General features: G+C 43.1%; 1 protein-coding gene across 1 annotated transcript in view; it reads right to left on the minus strand.

Moving 5' to 3' along the window:
- The window catches only part of CHRNB4 (cholinergic receptor nicotinic beta 4 subunit), a 38,060-nt gene that overhangs the window by 2,178 nt on the left and 16,956 nt on the right, over nucleotides 1-18,926 (minus strand). Inside the window, exons 3-6 of the mRNA XM_044662907.1 lie at nucleotides 13,749-13,897; nucleotides 5,760-5,804; nucleotides 4,355-4,464; nucleotides 2,205-3,168 (exon numbers count right to left, since the gene is read on the minus strand). Coding sequence (XP_044518842.1) covers nucleotides 2,205-3,168; nucleotides 4,355-4,464; nucleotides 5,760-5,804; nucleotides 13,749-13,897 — 1,268 coding nt within the window. The remainder of the gene's footprint in view (nucleotides 1-2,204; nucleotides 3,169-4,354; nucleotides 4,465-5,759; nucleotides 5,805-13,748; nucleotides 13,898-18,926) is intronic.

The following is an 18,926-nucleotide window of genomic DNA, read 5'->3' on the forward strand; positions in this document are numbered from 1 at the left end:
TCTAATAAGTGTCTAAGGCTAGATTCAAACTCTGGTCTTCAAGACTTCAGGTCCAGAGCTCTATCCACCATACCATCTAGCTTGGCTACCTCTAGTGATCTGCCCAAGGACAGCCAAGTTGTTAGGCAGGATTTGAATCCAGGTTCCCTGACTTCAGATCTGATGCTTTTTCCTAATCACTGAATATTAGAACTGGAAAGGACCTTAGGACATAGAACAGAGAAGCTCATACCCTTAGAATCCCAAATGTTAGAGCTAAAGGAAGTCTTTGAATATAGGACTTCAGAGGTAGAACACAGAGCATAGGAAGCTGAAAAAAATGTTACCACAGAGAACATCAGAGCTGGTAGGAAATGTAGAACAGAGAACATCAGAGGTGAGAGGGACCTTAGTACAGGGAATGTCTGGAATAACCCAAAGGAGCCTCAGAACAAGGAAGATCAGAACTAGGAGGGACTTTAGAACAGGGAACATCAGAGTTGGGAAGTCCCTCAAATTATAGAATGTGGAAGATTAGAAATGGAAGAGATCATATAGGAGCAACTTTGTACAACCTAGATTTGGGCTCAGAAGAACTGGGTTTGAATCCAACCTCTGCCACTACTCATGGGATTGCTAATGTGAGAATAGCGACTCTCTAGACCTCAGCTTCCTCAATAAAATGAGAGGATTAAACTTCATGAGAAGGTCCCTTCCAACTCAAAACATTACAAACCATTTTAAAGATGAGGTCCAAAGATGGGAAATGATTTGCCCAAAGTTATCAAGGGAGTTGGTGATCAGGAGGGATCAGGACCTAGGTCTTCTGTCCCTCCAGTTAAGTGCTTTGGAGTTTAATAATCCCAAAGACATTCTGTGGTTCCCATCTTACAACTCTTGCTGTTTTACTCCAAAATAGTCTTTCTCTTGGCAACTTTTGGCCTTCTTTTCCCCTAATAACTTTATGTTACCTAGTCTTGGCCAGACTAAGCTCTACACTATTCCAGGTCTACAGGATGGTAACTGCCCTTGCTGTCAGAGTTGTAACTAGGATTGAATGGTTAGGGTCTTGTTTCAAGGTGCCATATTGGGAGGGGGCAGAGGGATGTGCTTTCTCCCCAATGTATTCCCCCTGCCCCAGGCATTCCATTGTCAAGGTACTAACTCATGTGGGATCCATATGCTAACCATTCATTCCTCCATCTTCCCCTTGCCCAACTGAATCTGGCTCAGGCATAAGCATTCCCATTTGTTACTCTTCCTGGGCCCCTGTGTACAGACCTGATTTACCTTTGGCAGAGACAGTCTTAGAATCCCTAATACAGAGAACAATGGACCCTGCTATACAATGGACCTGTTTCAGGAGACAGCAAATTAGAGCCTGCTGTTGTGTGCTCGGACTAATTAAGTTTCAAATTAGACTCTGGACATCTGGAACAAGTTCCTGCTCATAAGACTTGGTTAGGCTGAAACATCTTTCTCCACACTAAGCTATTTTGGGCTTTCCTGAGTTTCTGTTTGACAGCACTGAATTCAAAATGGTGTGTGTGTGTGTGTGTGTGTGTGTGTGTGTGTGTGTGTGTGTGTGTGTATGTATGTGTGTGTGTGTGTGTGTGTGTGCGCGCGCGCTATTTATATACAGTAGAGATGACTAGAGAGAAGGAAAATATTGAAGGAGAGAAACACAAGCTGAAATTACTTTGTGAGGCAGGTCGGCATAATGACAAGTGTGATGAATTTAGGGTCAAAGAATCTGAGTTCAAATCCTAGTAATTCTATTTGTGATATTGAGGAGGTCATTTCTCTCTGTGCTTCCGTTTCCTCATCTGTAAAATGAGAGTTGAACTAGATGACCTCTGAGGTCCCTTATAGATCTAGGATCTTTTTTTTTAAACCCTCACCTTCCATCTTAGATTTAACACTGTGTATTGTTTCCAAGGCAGAAGAGTGGTAAGGGCTAGGCAATGAGGGAGAAGTGATTTGCCCAGGGTCACAAGGTAGAAAGTATCTGAGGTCAAATTTGAACCCAAGACCTCCCTCCTCTAGATCTGGCTCTCAAACCACTGTGGCACCTAGCTTCCCCCTACTTCTAGGGTCTTATTGCTTGGTAGGTTATATATGTGAATAACTGGGATGGACAGAGCTAACTCTGGAAAGGCCTAGGAGAAGAGAGGAGACTACCACCCTAGCCCTCAATTTCTTCCCCTGGGAGTGACCTGACTTACACACTGGTCACTGTCATCGCTTTTCATGTGATCCGCTATGAAGCTCACACCATCGATGGCTTCTTGCACTTCTGGCTGATATCTCTTGAAGGACCTTAAGCGAAAATCTTTCTGAACCCCCGAGCTGTCAGTACCACCTGCTGCCCTTGGGGCTGAGGTGGGATTCACAAAGTACATGGAATTCTTGTAGAGGTTGCCTGTGCTGGCATTGTGGAAGGATTCGGACTTGCTCCTCCGGCGCTGGTCAATCTGGGGCCTGGTGGGGTTACTTACTGGACGTTTCATGAACAAGAAAGTGGGCAGCCTCTCGAGAAAAAGTATCTTAACCCAGGGAGCCATGGTGTGGGTGCTGGGTGAACGGTGGTGCACATTGAGGACACATACACTGGTTACAATGGAGAATGTCACCAATACCATAGTGAACATGAGGTATTTGCCAATGAGGGGGACATCCAAGGAGGTCGGGGGGACGATTTTGGAAATCAATAAGAGGAAGACAGTTAGGGCTAGCAGGACCGAGATACACAGGGTCATCTTCTCCCCACAGTCCGAAGGAAGGTAGAACACCAAAATAGCTAGGGACGTGATAAGCACACAGGGAATGATGAGATTAATGGTATAAAAAAGAGGCTTCCTTTTGATGATAAAATCATAAGTCACATCCACGTAGCTAGGGTCCAAGGGGTTGACTGTCCTCCGCCCTGGGAGTTCAATAATGTCCCATTCTCCACTGGGGGTGAAGTCGTCCATGCTGGCAGTGGGCGTCTTGAGGACCATGTCAATTTCAGTGTGGTCATAAGTCCAGGATCGGAATTTGAGTGTACAGTTCTGCTGGTCAAAGGGGAAATGTTTCACTTCAATCTTGCAGGCACTCTTGTAGATGGCTGGGGGCAACCAGAAAATACTGCCATTGGAGGACACCACAGCATTGGTATACACAGATACTTCGTAGGTGCCATCAGCACTGAGGAGGAGAAGGCAGAGGAGCAAAAAGATGATAAGAGAGGGTAGGTGAGCAGGGAGAAGGAACTCAATATGTTCCAAAAGAGAACCCATTTTATTTTCCAACTCTCCTTCACCCCTTCTTTATATTTCTTTCCCCAGTACCTAGCACAATGCCTGGCACATAGTAGGTACATATGTACGTAATCAATATTTGCCAATTCATCCATTGCTATTTATTTCATGACCTATGGAGGGTTTCCAGGAAAAGGAACTTTAGTATTCAATTTGGAACCAGGAGATCTGGGTTCCAGTCCTGTCCTGCCCATTTATTTGGCATTTGCATAAATCATCAGGGTGATGTACTAATGATTTCAGCACGTCTGCCTAGGAAGCCACCATTCTGGTTATCCAATTTTGTAAACAGTTGGGGGTCTCCAAAGATGATCAGATAAGAGACAGGATCAGGAGGGCCAGAGATGCTAATGGCAATAGAAGGCAACTTTATTGAGAGTAATCATGATTTTTATAAGGGGAGCAAAACAAGTTCATTCTCCTTACCCCTTCGGACCCCAGACAGTTGTCAGGCAAGTGCTCCTGACAGTCACAGTTACGCATAAAAGGTGCTCTAGCATTATCTCTTCCCTCTTATTCACCACCTACATCCAAATAGCTGTTAGGTTCTGCCAATTCCACACATCTCCCCTTCTTAAATTTCTGCAGCTGCTACCCTAATTCGGGTCCCCATCCCCTCTTGCCTGGACTATTAGAATGGTCTCCAAATTCATTTCATTGCATCTTCCCTCTCCAATCCAATCTATTCCCATTCAATCCCCTCAGAGCCTCAGATTCCTCAAATTAAGATGTTAGATTTAATGATGGCCAAGATCCCTCTCTAAATGCCACTCTGCAAACAATACCCTGTAAACTGGGGCTTAATGGGCACTTCAGTAATGGGAAAGGAAGATCTGTGCCACAGAATGAAATGCGGAGATCTCAGACCATAAAATGTCTGAGCTGGAAGGGAACTTAGAATTAGAATTCTTTGAGCAGGAAGGGGTTTGGCTAGTTTGGGAGGTGGCAGTGCCAGTCCTCTTTAGCACAGATGAGACCCTTGGCACAGAAGAGCTCTCTGGGCTCTGGCCATCCAATGACTCCTCTTCCTGCTCTTGCTTTGGGACCCTTCCTGTGCTGACTCTGACACTCACTTGTTGTAAAGCACAATGTCTGGTAGCCAGATGCGCTTTGAAGGGATCCTAAGAATGTTCACTCCTTCGTACTGTGATGAGTTCCAAGCCAGGCGGTAGTCTGTCCACTCCTGTGGGGACAGGGAGAGACATGGAAGGGATATTCATCACGGCTTATCAAATTCCCCAACTTCTTCCTTAGCTTTTTCCAGTTAGCCAAAGACACCTGAAATATTTGGTTTGATGTAGACAAGCACATGGAAGGATCTCAACAGAATGGCATCTTTCTTATGCGTTACCCTCCAATTATTGCCTTGTGCTTATTCACTGGGAAACTGAGCGGCAAGGCTTGGCTCAAGGATCCTCAAAGGAGACAAACCTTTGGGCTCTTTCGGTTTTAAAATGAAATATTTTTCATAAGGATTTAAAAACACTGAAAAGCAGCTAAAAAGATGTGCTCCTTTTTTTTGCCATGGAGGGAGAGGGAAGGAGGTAAAAAAATTTTTTTCTCCTAAAATAAAAAACATTAAGCAGTTAAAAAAAGAGCTCTAAGGGACTATAACAGTCATTTCATCTAGGGGTGTTTAATCTTTTTTGTTTCATGGTGCCCTTGGGCAGCCTGGCAAAGCCTCTGAACCCCTTCTCAGAATCATGTTTTTAAATGCATTCAATAAAATACAGAGAATTGCAGAGGAGACCAATTATAATGGAATACAATTTCCAGAATATTTTTCGAAAAATAAATTTCTGGACCCCAGCTTAAGCACCCCTGAGCTAATTCAACGTTAGCCCTAACCCCATCTCATTTTACAGATGGACAAACTCTTATAGATTCAGAAGAAAATCAGTGTCCTAGACGGATGAAAGGATGGGAAGCTGAGGATCATAGAGGAAGACCTTTGGACCACCCACCTGTCCCATCTTTACTCCCTATGTGGGAAAGAGGTCAGTGGAGACTGAGCCAGGCTAGAGAGAGCAGTAATTAACAGGACAGGCCTGGACAATGAGATAAGGGAGAAAGGGCATGGTCCAAAGAACCAAACAGAAAGGTGGATCCAAGTTCAAAACTGGGATTAGAAACTCCCTGAAGCTTCAGGCCCCCATCCCCTTTTGCCTGGACTATTGGAATAGGCTTCTTATTCATTTTCACTGCATCCAGCCTCTTCCCTCTCCATTCTGATCCATTCCCATCCAATCTCATCTTGACCTCAGCTTCCTCAAATTAGGGAGTTAGATTTAATGATGGCATAATTAGTAATAGGGAGTCAGGAACAAAAAGAACCAAAGCTTGCTGGGGGGAGGGTGGTTAAGAGAGGGAAGGGCACACATTGGGTCTACGAGGCTACAGTCTTCCCTGCAGCTCACTGGCCGTGGCTTCTCCTTGCTCAACACCTCCTCGGCATCCATAAACCCTGGTTACGCCTACCTGCTTCAGCCAGATATTGGTGGTCATGATCTGCTCCCGTTCATTCTAAAGAAGGAAAAGAACTGTCATTGACCTATTTGGCTCAAAGTGAACTCTCCTTCCTCAAATTGCCTTCCCCTCGTTATCCAGATCTATCCTTTGTGCTTCTCTGTCCTGTCTTGTATCAAATTTGTGTATGTTTGATGCCTTCTCTATTAAGGGCAAAAACTCCATATGCTTTCATCTTCTAGCTTTGTGGCCCTGGTACAGAAGACAGAGGCTGGCACAAAGAATGCTCTTAATAAATGTTTGTTGAATTAAATGGACTTAAATTGGATTTAGCATGGCACACTACCAAGAACTCTGGTTTTGGAGTCAAAGGACCGATGGTGAAATCTTGGCTTCTCTTTTGCCATTTTGGGTGACCTGGGGCAAATCACATAACCTTGCTGATCTTTCCTCATATGTAAAATGTAGGGATTGGGCCAGACTAGATGGTCTCTCAAAGATTCTTTCTTTGATTCTATGATCCTATTCTTCTTCTTGGGATCATAAAGGATTCCTTCCTTCTTGTGATTACATGGAAAGAGGTTAGCTTCAAGCTGGCTTCCAGCATAGGATACTCTGCAATATGGCGGAGTAGGAAGAGTCCTAGATAGATTTTTCTAATCTTGGTAGTGTCTTTTAAGAACTCTATGAAAGCCACTTTTTTTTTCTGTGAGACAATTGCCATTACTGAATTTTGAAGGGGACAAACTATTATATACCAGCAAGATATGAATGCCAGAACTATTGTAGGATTTTAGGACGAACATATTTTATCTGATTATAGACAGAAGATGAGAATTTGATTAAAAATCATAAGCTAAGATGGAGTCATTTGAAGAGAGGACCAAAAGTCTGAACCTAGAAAGATGAGAGAGGGGAAAGGACAGATTTCAAAACTAAATCATATAAGTATGAAGCTGGAAGTGATAGACATTATAGTTGCTGTTAAAGAGTAAAGAGAAACAGATTGGAAACAGAGAATCTGAGAAGCCACTCAGTGGATAAATTAGTTTGGCTGACATTTCAGGAATGGGCACAAGGTGACTGAACTCGGCTTAGCTGTGGAAGACTCAATTCACGGCACGAGTTATATATATGGAACTTATACTGACAATCCCTGAGAAAGAAAAAGGAAACTCAATTGTGAATGTATTCAGGAGTACATGTGTCTTCTAGCACCTCTTCTCCAAAATCCTGAGTCACTTTGTAAGGCTGTGACTGAGGTTTATGTGAGGATTGTGAATTACTTATTATTCATGGATTTGCTTTAAGAAATGAATACTTCTTATATTATTATTTATTTTGCTTTATTGTTAACGGTCATGCTTAAGAATTGAAAGGGGACACTATCGTGAGCAGCTGGTTGTATAAAAATGAAATATCAGTGGAAGTTTTAGAATTAGAAGGATAAGTAGGGGAAGTGTATTTTATCACATTTGGGTTATCCCTAGGATCCTGAGAGAATTAAGAGTGCAACCCCATGATCATGCTTTCCCCCTTAAGAGCCTAGAACTGAGAATGTGAGAGCAAGTTGGAGTAACAGCACCACCAAAGGAATAGCTGTCCACCTGCCCAGATAAATGAGGCACTAAAGAGTGAGGGGCCACCCCACATATCTGCTACATTTAATCCTGCAGGCGAGACTCTGTAAATTGTCTATCTGACTTTCATTCATTCATCTATTCATTCTTTTTTCCATTCATTCATTCATTCATTCATTCATTCATTCATTCATTTGCTATTAATAATACTGCCTTCCATTTAGATGGTGAGAGGTATTGTGTTGTAGTACATAGAGGAGACTCATGGAAGTTGTGACTTGAGTAAATGGCTGAGGCAGAATTTGGACCCGAGACCTCTGACTCTAGAGCTGGTGGTGTTTCCACTGTACTATGACTGCCACTTCCCTAGCCTACAAGTTTCCCAGGAGATGAAAAACTGCTTTGGTAGAAAATTCACTCCTTGAGTTCTTGATATTAATAAAATCTCATCTCCTGGGTCAGCTCAAAGACCTCAGTGTGTGCGTTGAAGAAGGTGAAAGATATTTTGAAATTTGTTTAGTCATGTCTGGCTCTTCATGACCCTGTTTGGGGTTTTCTCAATAAAGATACTGGAGTAGTTTTCTATTTCCTTCTCCAGCTCATCTTATAGATGAGGAAACAGGCAAACAGGGTAAAATGACTTGCCCAGGGTCATACAACTAGTCATTTCTGAGGTCAGAAGTTGAATTCATATTTTCCTGACTCCAGTCTGGTGCTGAATCCACTGAGCCATATTGTTGCCCATCTTGACATTACTGTCCCACATAATTCTAGAGCTGGAAGTGCCCTTTCAGGGGTCACCTGGCTTCACCTCATTTTATAGAACAGGATCCTGAAGGAAGTGACTTGCCCAAGGCCACACAGACTTCTAGGGCAAGGCCAAGGGCAGAGCCAGAATTTGTGGGCCATCTTCCTGGCCCCAAGGCCAAGGCTCTCTTCCTTTCTGCTACAAATGTTACCGTTGTTAAGTATGGCCTGTATTACCTATAGGACACTAGATCTAGAAGCTGTCCTGAGATCACCCAGTACAGTACCGTTACTTTCCAGATAAGGAAACTGAGGGCCCAAGGATGGCAAGTGACTTATCTGTTGTCATCCAGGTACTAGGCTAAGTCACGACCCCTGGATCCAGAGCCAGGGCTCTTTCCCCATCCCACACTCCCTCCTTTCCTTGCCTCAGAATGATTTCTTTGGGAATAATCTCCAAAACCACAATAGAACTCCAAGAGAAAGTGTGACTCGACCTCCAAGAATTCACGTCACTCACGAGGGTTTTGGCAACCCACAGAGGTCCAACCTGATAAAATGAATTTTGAGGCAGCTTTTTTCTGCCCTTAAACTCTTCTAGAAGCCCAGCTGACTGTAGCTCACCAGAGACGATGGCCAAAGCCTTGGAACTGTGCTTTGTCGCTGATCTGAAAGCCTCGCTCAGCCAATGAGGGCAGCCAGTGCAGCCTTCTGCCCCTGGGCCAGCCCACACTGGTCAAGCCTTCTGCTCTTCCCTGATAAGATTTAATTGGTTCAGCAAACTAGGAGTGGCTGAGAGGGGGAAAGCCAACTGCTTGCTTTTTCTCCAGGATTCAATCCATCGACCATCCCTTTGGTGATCTAGGATGTGTCCTCTGGCTTGCTGGGAGTCCCTGGCTGATGTAGGGGCAGGACATGGGTTTCGTCTTCCCTCCAGCTCCCTGCCCAGAGCTGACACCAGGGTTCCAGAGCCTGTGTCTGGGGCCTCCCTGAGCTCTCTGAAGAGAGGGCAGCTGGAAGGGATTTCCGAATTCATCTGGCTCATCCCTTTTATTTTCTGATAGGGAAACTCAAAAGGGCACAAAATCAGTATTCAGCAATGGTTTGTTATTGTGGTTCAGTCGTTTCAGTCATGTCTGGCTCTTCATTTGGAGTTTTCTTGGCAAACATACCGGAAAGGTTCACCATTTCCTTCTCCACTTCATTTTACAAATTAGGAAACAGAGGTAAACAGGGTTAAGTGACTTGCCCAGGGTCACACAGCTAGTTAAGTGTCTGAGACTGGATTTGAACTCAGGTCTTCTTGACTCCAGACCCAGCACTGTCTCCACTGTACCCCCTAGCTGCCCTACATTCCATAATGGTTAAATGGCTATGGCAAATGGTTACTGTTAACAAACAACAACATTTAAATAGCCCTTTAAGGCTTGCAGAGAGTCCCTTCTCTTTATTATCTCAATTGTTCCTTTCAACAACAATAATAAGAGTGACCATCTACATGGCATTTTACATAATTATCTCATTCGGTCCTTACAATAATCCTGTGAGTCAGGTGCTATGATTATTCCCATTTTATAGATGAGAAAACTGAGACTTCGACCATCTCGCTGAGGTTAGCTGAGGCACTATTTTGAACTCAGGACTCCATTCTATCCACTCTACCACCTAATTATCTCAAGTGGAGCAGAAACTCTTCCTCTTGTTCCTATTTATTAGTGCTCTGTCGTTCCTCAAAGCCGAGGTCAGGAACTAGCTTTCATTCCAGCTTCTATATCCCTAGTATCTGCCTGGCACAAAATTGTCACCTTTTACATATTTGCATGAAATGACTTGCCCAAGGCCATACCTCATCACACAGTTAAGTCACGGAGTTAGGGCTTGAAACCAAAAATTTGTCATGGCCATTTTACAGAGGAAGACAAAGAGAGGTGACTTGTCTGACTCTGTCTTACATATCAGAGTGGGGAGACTCAAACTCAAGACTCTTGACTAAAATTCCAATGTCTGGGATGGTATTCCTTATAGGTGAGTCCTTATAAAAAGGGGATAAGTTCTATGAAAAGGAGATAGGAGGATAGGGAGATAGAAAGGGAGACTGAGGCAGAGGTAGGAGGCCAAATAATAAAAGCAGTCTAGCAACAGGGACTCATTTCTCCTGGATGACTTTTTCTAGAATAACACCTCCAATCCCCAGGGTAGTTGGAAGGATCCAGGAAAAAATGAACATATATAGATGTAATGGCCATTTTTCTAATTTTAATAAGGAGAAATAGCATAAGAAAGAGGTTACTCTCTGCCATGTTCTACTTGTGTGACCTTGGGCAAGTCTCTTAACCTCAGTTTGGACTCTCAGGGGTGTGAACTAGATGGTGTCTAAGGTTTCCTTCCAGTTCTAAATTTAGGATCTTGTAATCCTATTTTTTGAGCAGCCAGGTGGTGCAGTCGATAGAATTCTGGGTCTGGAGTCAAGAAGACCAGAATTCAAATTTGGCCTCAGACACTCATTAGTTGCATGATCCTGGGAAGGTCACTTAACTCTATTTGCCTCAATTTCCTCTCAGTAAAATGAGTTGGAGAAGGAAATGGCAAACCACTCCAGTATCTTTGCCAAGAAATCCCCAAATGGGATCATGAAGAGCTGGACATGACTGAGGAGCAACAGCCACAAATTCTCTTGTTCCTCTGTGTTGTGTGTATCCCTGGGGAAGTCATGGCCTTGGAATCTTCCCCGTCACAACTACCTCCCTTATGTGTGTCAAAACGATTTCTGTGGGAACATGCATCCAAAATTATAACAAGACTCCAAGAGAAAATGTGATTCAGCATCCAGATATTCGTTCCACACACAAGGGTGTATAAATGCTGAGAGCTGCCTCAAATCTTAATGCTTGGATCACCAAGTCAGTAACAAGCTGCATCCTTGATCACAACCTCCCTATTTTCCCTTGCATGTTGGGATCAGAGTTCAAAGAACAGGAAGTCGGGAATGAGTGTTGCTGCTATCCAATTATTAGGTCCTTTACCTGGGTTACCTGGATAGATTTCAGGGGGTCTGTGTACATGGATGGGGGAAAATCACCTTTATTTCAATGTAATTAGATTATTTTTTAATTGTATGTATTTTATATTATACATTTAAAAATCACATTTTGGGAAGGAGTCCACAGGTTTCACCTGACTGCCCAAGGGATCCAGTATATAAGCAAGGTGAAGGAACCTTGGAATAGAAACATTTGGTAAAGTGGATAGTGCACTGGTCTGGGTGTCTAGAGAATTAGGTTCAAATTTCCCTTCAAACATTTAATTATCTATGTGATCATGAGCAAACCAATTAACCATTCAGAGCCTCAGTTTTCTCGTATATAAAGTAGAAATAAAAATAATAGCATATCTTCCTCACAAGGATTTTATGAGGGAAATGTTAAATCCTAAAACACTGCAATTGAAAAAGCCATTGTTAGAAAGGTTGCGTAAAGCCAGAGACACTGATGCATAACTGGTGGTACTGTACGAATCAATAAAATTCTTTCTTTTTTTTTAAATATTTTTTTAAACCCTTACCTTCCATTTTGGAGTCAATACTCTGTATTGGCTCCTAGGTAAGGGTAGGCAATGGGGGTCAAGTGACTTGCCCAGGGTCACACAGCTAGGAAGTGTCTGGGGCCAGATTTGAACCTAGGACCTCTGGTCTCTAGGCCTGGCTCTCAATCTACTGAGCTACCCAGTTGCCCCCCAATAAAATTATTTCTGAAAGCAATTTGGGATGATGTAAAGTAAGAGACTAACGTATCTTTGACCCAGAGATTCCACCATCAATGGCAACAAGGATTCCACAGATACCAAAATATTTATAGTGGTATTTCTGTAGGAGCAGAGAATTGGGAACAAAGTAGATATTTATTGATTGGGGAACAGCTAAAAAAATGATGGTACGTGGATGTATTTGGAAAGATCTGTATGAAATGAAAGAGAATGAAGTCAACAGAGCCAAGAGAACAATCTACACAATGGAAATGGAAATAACAAACATGGCCCAAACCAAAAGTGAATGTAATAAAACTGGGAAGATCAAACATGACTTGAAGGAAGAATTATAAGGAGATACCTCTCTAGGAGAACTTTGTACCCAGTAATCACAATCTCATGACAAGGATCAGTAGTTGTAAAAGGCTTAGCTCTTCTGATCAATACAATAATCTCTAACAATTCCAAAGGATCCATGATGAAAAATAACATCCACCTCCAGAGAGAGAACTGATAAACTCAGGGTGTACATTGTGGCACATTTTTTTCCACTTTTTTTTGGCAATAGGGCTACAATGTTTTGTATGATTTCATATGTATCAGGAACCTTGTAATTTCTTGATTTCTCAATGGATAGGTGAGGGAGCGAAGAGAGGGAAAGAATTAGAACTAAAAATAAAAAAAATTTAAATTAAATTAAATAAGAACAAATTTAAAATATATCTCCTCCCCCAAAGGGAGGGGATCAGCAGGTATGGAACATTGTATATATAATGTCAGCTTTTTCCCCTATTGGTTGATTAAGTTTTGCAGAACTTTTTTTCCTTTTTAAATAAAATTTTTGTTATAAAAGATGATTCTCAGAGCAGCTAGATGGCTCAGTAGATAGAAAGCCAAATCTGGAGATGAGAAATCCTAGGTTTAAATATGGCCTCGGACATTTCCTAGCTGTGTGACCCTGGACAAGTCACTTAACCCCAATTGCCTATTACTGCTCTTCTGCCTTAGGACTGATACTTAATATCAATTCTAAGGCAAAAGTTAGGGGTTTAAAAAATAAATAAAATAAAAGATGGTTCTCTGAGAGTCTGGGCAATATAAAAACATAAGACATCAATAAAATCTATTGAAAATAAAATTTAAAAAAGAACTATCTAAATGTGTGTTGCTATTAGATCCACCATAACCTTAGCATCAGCTGGACACTCAACAAGCATTTATTAAGTGCATTTACTAGGTGTTAAGCACTGTGCTAAGGGCTGAACAGAGAACAAGAATGTGTGTATGAGGGGCAGCCCAGTGGATAGAGTATCAGGTCTAGAGTGGGGAGGACCTGGGTTCAAATCATCAGATGGAAGACAGAGTTAAAAAAGAATGTATTGTATGAGAGAAAGCAAAGTCAAGGCCATTTGGTGGATATGGTGGTCTCTGGATCTCTTTTGAGTGGGTCTGGGAAGTCATGTCTTCTGTGTGCCCCCTGGGTATAATTGGTGATGCCTCCTCTAGGCTGGAGAGTTGCCAAAGGTCCCAGGATGAGAGATCCTGATCCTTGAAAGCCTGGAACCCCAGGTTCAGCTGGCTGTGTTCCTGAGCTAACATTTCTGAAATCGTTACATTATCCCCAGGGTCTGCCATTTTGCAAATCGAAAAGGAAACCAAAGACAAGATGGTTCAGATGATTTCCCCCAAGGTTACCCAGCTAGTTAGTGCCAGATCTTGAACTAGACTCCCTGCTCTGGGCTGGGCTTCTTATGTCACCTCCCGAACCCTGGAGCTCTAGAGAAAGTCCTGAGAGCCTTCTGTTGGCTTTATGACCTGTTAGACAATGAATAAAATCTGCTCTGCCCACCCCCAACCTTGGCTTACCAAAGCTCACCAGCCTTCATGCAGACCAGAAACACGATGGCACGAGAGCCTTCCTAAAACTTACCACACTTATGAGCTGGGCCAGGCTCACTTGCAGCGAGATGGATACTAACTGGGAAGAGTTGGCAGCTGGACGAATTAAGTTATTATACCTAGTCTTGTTTAGAAGAAAGTTCATTAGCTTCTCTTCTGCATTGGCCATTCTGCAGTTCCCTAAAAAAATGGCGCATGGTTATATCACAAGTCCAAAAGCAAGGTAGGGTAGGTCTGCAGTCATGGAGAAAATAGGTCATATTTCCTTAAATAAGCTCTAAAGGTTGCAAAATTTTATGTGTTCTACCGCAAAGTTTTCTATGAGCCTCTTGTTTTGTCCTCATAGTGCTCCTGTGAGGTGGGTGCAGTTTTATAAAAGAGAAAATGGAAGCTCAGAGATCCCTAGTCAGTGTCTCCTTTTATAGGAAGTCTGTCTGGCATTTCCCCCAAACCCAGTCAGCTTCCTGAAGGCACACGTTGCTTTTGAATTGTATGGCCCAATCCCAGAGAGGTGCTGGCAGTCAGTAGGAGTTGAATCAATGTGGATGGCTGGGGAGAGCGTGGTCCAGATCATATGTACATACACAATTTCCTGAAGAGGAGTTTCGAGCCATTATCTAACAGTTCCATCCTTTAGGGCACATACCAAGAAGGGTATCCTCAAGGCAAGTTCATTTGTCATGGTGATGGTTGGGGATGGGGATGGGGATGGGGATGGTAGGAAGAAAAGACTTAGAGGAGAGGTCTCAGACCTTGGAACACAAAGACCTATGATAGAAGGAAAGGTCCAAGGTCCGAGACATCACTGCTGTGGAATCTACCAACAGGGAAGGAACAGGAATAGGAAGGAAGCTGCCATCTACCAACTAGCTTCTAATTTGGACTATTCTTGCTAAATTTAGCAGTTTCTATCTGCTGAAGGAATAAAAGTACTATCAATATGTACTCTAGATTTCAATGCTCGGGGACAAAGCCTGTTGGCCTGCTCTAGTTATGGCCCTGTCCCTGGGTGGGCATCCTTCAAAGTGGGCACTAGATTAGTGGGGCTGCAGGAGTGACCAAAGCAAAAACTCTCAATGAGAGTTCTCATCCTTTCCCATCCCTTTTCCAACCCACTGACTATTTAGAACAGATATAATATTTATCAACTCTTGAAGAAATCTTCCAAGTATTTCTTTACGCTTGATGTCTCCATCCCTGATCAATGACCTGAATCCTTGAATCAGTCAGACTGGTTGGGGTTCTGCTGACTGTATGCAGAGCTGCAGGTCCAGCTTGCCCTGAGAAAGCCAGGACTGATCTGGGATAGATGGAGGGGGTAGAGCTGTTCCTTGGGTGGATAGAATGTGACAACTCACTGGAGGAGACGATGCAGAGTAGGAAGAATGATGGAAATGGAATTAGAAGACCTTTCCCATCATGGTTTTCCCTTATCCTCACTGGGTGACATACTCTACCTCTCTGAAACTCAGTTTTCTTATCTGTAAGATGCAGAAATTTGGACTGCATCATCTTTAAGAGTCTTTTAAGTTCTAAGTTTTCATATACCAAAAATCATTCCTGGGATTCTTGGAGGCCACCTTTCCCACTGCTCAGATGTACAAGATAAAAACTAGCTAGGAGAGATATGCAACTGCAACCCTTCTATAAGATGGCAGGCTACCAAGACTTGCCATGTTCTCCACCACTGGACTTGAAGGTTCTCCAGATTGTACTTACTATCTGCTCTGCTGATGTGCCCTTCAGACCCTTGGGCACTGCCATCTGACCTACCTTTTACTATTTGCATTCTTAGTGCTTATCAAAGTGCTTGGAATGTGGTAGGCACTTAAAAATACTTTAGTGTCAGAAGATAAGTGAATGGATAGATAGATTAACAAATACATGGATAGATGACTGGATGGATGGAAAAGAAGATAGATAAGTGGATGGATGGATAGATGGATTAATAAAAAAGATGAATGGCTGGATAAGTGGATAAACAGATGGATGGATGGATAGATAAATAGATAGATGGAGAGACAGACACAAAGAGACAGAAAGATGGATGGATGGATAAGTGGATAAACAGATGGATGGGTGGATGGATAGATAGATGGAGAGACAGAGACACAAAGAGATAGAAAGATGGATGGATGGATAAGTGGATAAATGGATGGATGGATGGATAGATAGATGGATAGATACAGATAGATAGATAGATGGAAGACAGAGAGAAAGAGAGAGAGCTGGATGGATGGATTGCTTATAGAGTTATTCTTTTGTGCCAGGCCCTATGTTGTGTTGGCAATATGAAAACAAGTCAACAAAGGTCCTACCCCCAAGGAAGATTGCATTTTATTGGGGGAAGACAACACCTAAAAGATCCTGGAAAGGTGAAAGTAAAGCTGCTGGGAGGATGTGGAAAAGTCAGAAGAGTGAAGAGTGGAGCCAGGAAAGAAGTGAGCTTGTCCCGAGTTCTTTATGAAATGATGATCCCAGCCAAGGACTCAACTCAGAAGAGAGAGTCCTAGAGTGGAGGTATGAAATTCTAGAGGACAGGGATTCCCTGGTATCCTGAACAAAGTCTAGTATGTAAATGTTGGCAGCCCCAAGGCGATAAGTTGGCATGTATGGCCACTGAGGTCCCTTCCAACTCCAAAATTCTGTGTTCTTATGATCACATGGGATAGAGTGAAAAAATGTCCCCCGGGGTGGGGTTGTTATGGTTGTTATGCTATGGTTGTGTCAAGTCACTGCTTCCTGATCTTTCGTTTGCCTTTCTGGGCTTGAGTGATCCAGTTATTGAAACAGAATTTAGGTTTTAGACAAGATAAGGGCAAGTAGGAGGATTTTTCTGCCTTCTTGTCTCCCCAAGATTCCAGACAATGCTAGTGGCTACTTTTATTCTCTAATTACTATGCCTTCAGATCCTGGTCCAGGGACACCATGCTCCCTCCTGACTCTGCTGTAGTAGGAAGTAGTTGCTAGACACTTCTGAGTGATTAGTGGAAGAATGGGCCATCGAGGGGGTGCTATAGATAGATAGAGCAGATGATACTGGAGTCAGGAAGATCTGAGTTCAAATCTGACCTCACACACTGGCTGTGTGACCCCAAGCAAGTCACTTCACTCTGATTGCCTCAGTGTCATCATCTGTAAAATAAGGTGGAGAAGAAAATGGCAAACCACTCCAGTATCTTTGCCAAGAAAACCCCAAATAGAGTTGTGAAGAGTTAGACACAACTAAAATAATTGAACAACAACAATCAAGTGTGGATGGATACTCCCAAGCTTATCTGTGACCCAGAAAAATGGATTTCTGAATCAAGAAGCTCATGTGATATTCCCCTCTCATGACCAGGATATGTGCATCCCTGGCAGTCTTTGAGAGGGTGGCCCATGCAAGTTACCATTCATAGGAGGCTTGGAATCTTCCTTATAATAGATAAAATTTGGCTTTTTCTTTGGGAGGGAGTAGATCAATGGTAGAGAACACCCAGGGAGGAAACATCCCCCTCCCCTTTTTTTAAAAAATAAGCCTTAACTTCTGTCATGAAGCAGAAGAGACAAAAGCGGCTAAATGACTTACCCAGGGTCACACAGCACATTTGAACCCAGAACCTCCTGACTCTAGGCCTGGTGCTCTACCCACTGTGCTACTTAGCTGCCCCTGGCTTTACCAATGTAGGCCAACCTTTTCTCAGAGAAATGCCCAGGAATACTGAAAAGTGAAAAGGTTTGTCCAGAGTCACCACCCTAATGAGTATCAGAATCCTCTTTTTCCTGATCTGAGGCCACAGTCACTAACCTCGCTGTCCATGGTCCCTGATCTTCTGAGAGTATTTATGTGGATGAGAATCTTGATGTCTTCCATTCAGTGTGGCATCTAGGCAGCTGCCTGCCCTACGCCTTCCTTAATCCTCTTCCCCAGAACTAGAAGGACCCTTAGAAATCAGCTCATTTAAGCCAGAGGAGGGCTTGGAGACCCATCTGAGAGCTCGCTCAGCCCCAGCCCCAAGTCACTTTGGGAGGGAGAGTCACCGAGGCATGCCCAGCCTGTGGCTCCTGGGGCATCCAGCTTGCTCTGACTTCTCTGAAATAGGAGCACATACTTTGGACCCTCAGGTTAATGCTGGGCACTTGCTTCTACATACATGTACATGTCAGATATGCAAGAAGATGGGTTGTTGTGGTACCAGGGATAGACAACTGGCCTCAGAGCTAGCTCTGCCTCGGATACATCCTGGCTGTGTGTCTTTGTCTGAATCCCTCCATCCGTCATACTTCAGAGCAGGTTACCTGCATTAGGACTGGAGCTCACAGCTGTGAAATCACCAGTCCTGTTGTTACCCCTCTATCCTTATATATGAGGTTCCATGGAAAGAGCTCTAGTTCTAGAGTCAGAGGACTTGGCCCCAAATCCTTCCTCGAACACTTTCTCTCTATGAGACATTGGGACTGGCTGGTCCTCAGTTTCCTCATCTGAGGCCCCTAAGTTTCCCTTCAGCTTTAAATCTGTGTTCCTGTGGCTACAAGAAGCAGAACTGATGCCAACCAGTCTGCCTCAGGAGAGAGCGCATTTCCTTACTAGTATAGGGAAGAAATAAGCATTTATATTGTGCCTGCTATATGCCAGGCACTGTGCTAAGAGCTTTACAAATATGATTTGATTCTTACAACACCCCTTGGTGGTAGGTGCTGTTATTATCCTTAATGTACACTTGGGGAAACTGAGGCAGAGATCACTGAAGTAATTTGTCCAGTGTCACACAGCTAGCAAGGGTCTGAGGCAGGATTTGAACTTAGATCTTCTTGAGACCTGAAATCAAGTCTATCTGTTATCCCACCTGCTAATGCCTATACATAAGTAGATTTACTATATATGCCATATGTGGCATGCCATATATACTATATCATATACCATATACCATGGTATACTGTATGTGCCGTAGATTTACCATTCTCCTCATAGATGTGGTCTAAAAAGAGCAATGGGGAACTATGTTGCTGTAAACTGTTGCATGATAGAAAGAGTGTTGTCCTTGGAGTCAAGAGATACTTAGGTTGAAATCTTGGCTCTGCCCTCTGACTGGACTCATTTAATCTCTCTGTGACTCAGTTTCCTTCTCTGTAAAATGGGGATAATAGAAACAGTAAAATGCCCCTTCGTTGCATTGTTGTGAAGCTCAAATGGGAAAAAAACATAATAAGGCATTGTGCCAGCTTG

Source organism: Gracilinanus agilis, chromosome 2, assembly GCF_016433145.1.
Source record: "Gracilinanus agilis isolate LMUSP501 chromosome 2, AgileGrace, whole genome shotgun sequence".
NCBI lineage: Eukaryota > Metazoa > Chordata > Mammalia > Didelphimorphia > Didelphidae > Gracilinanus > Gracilinanus agilis.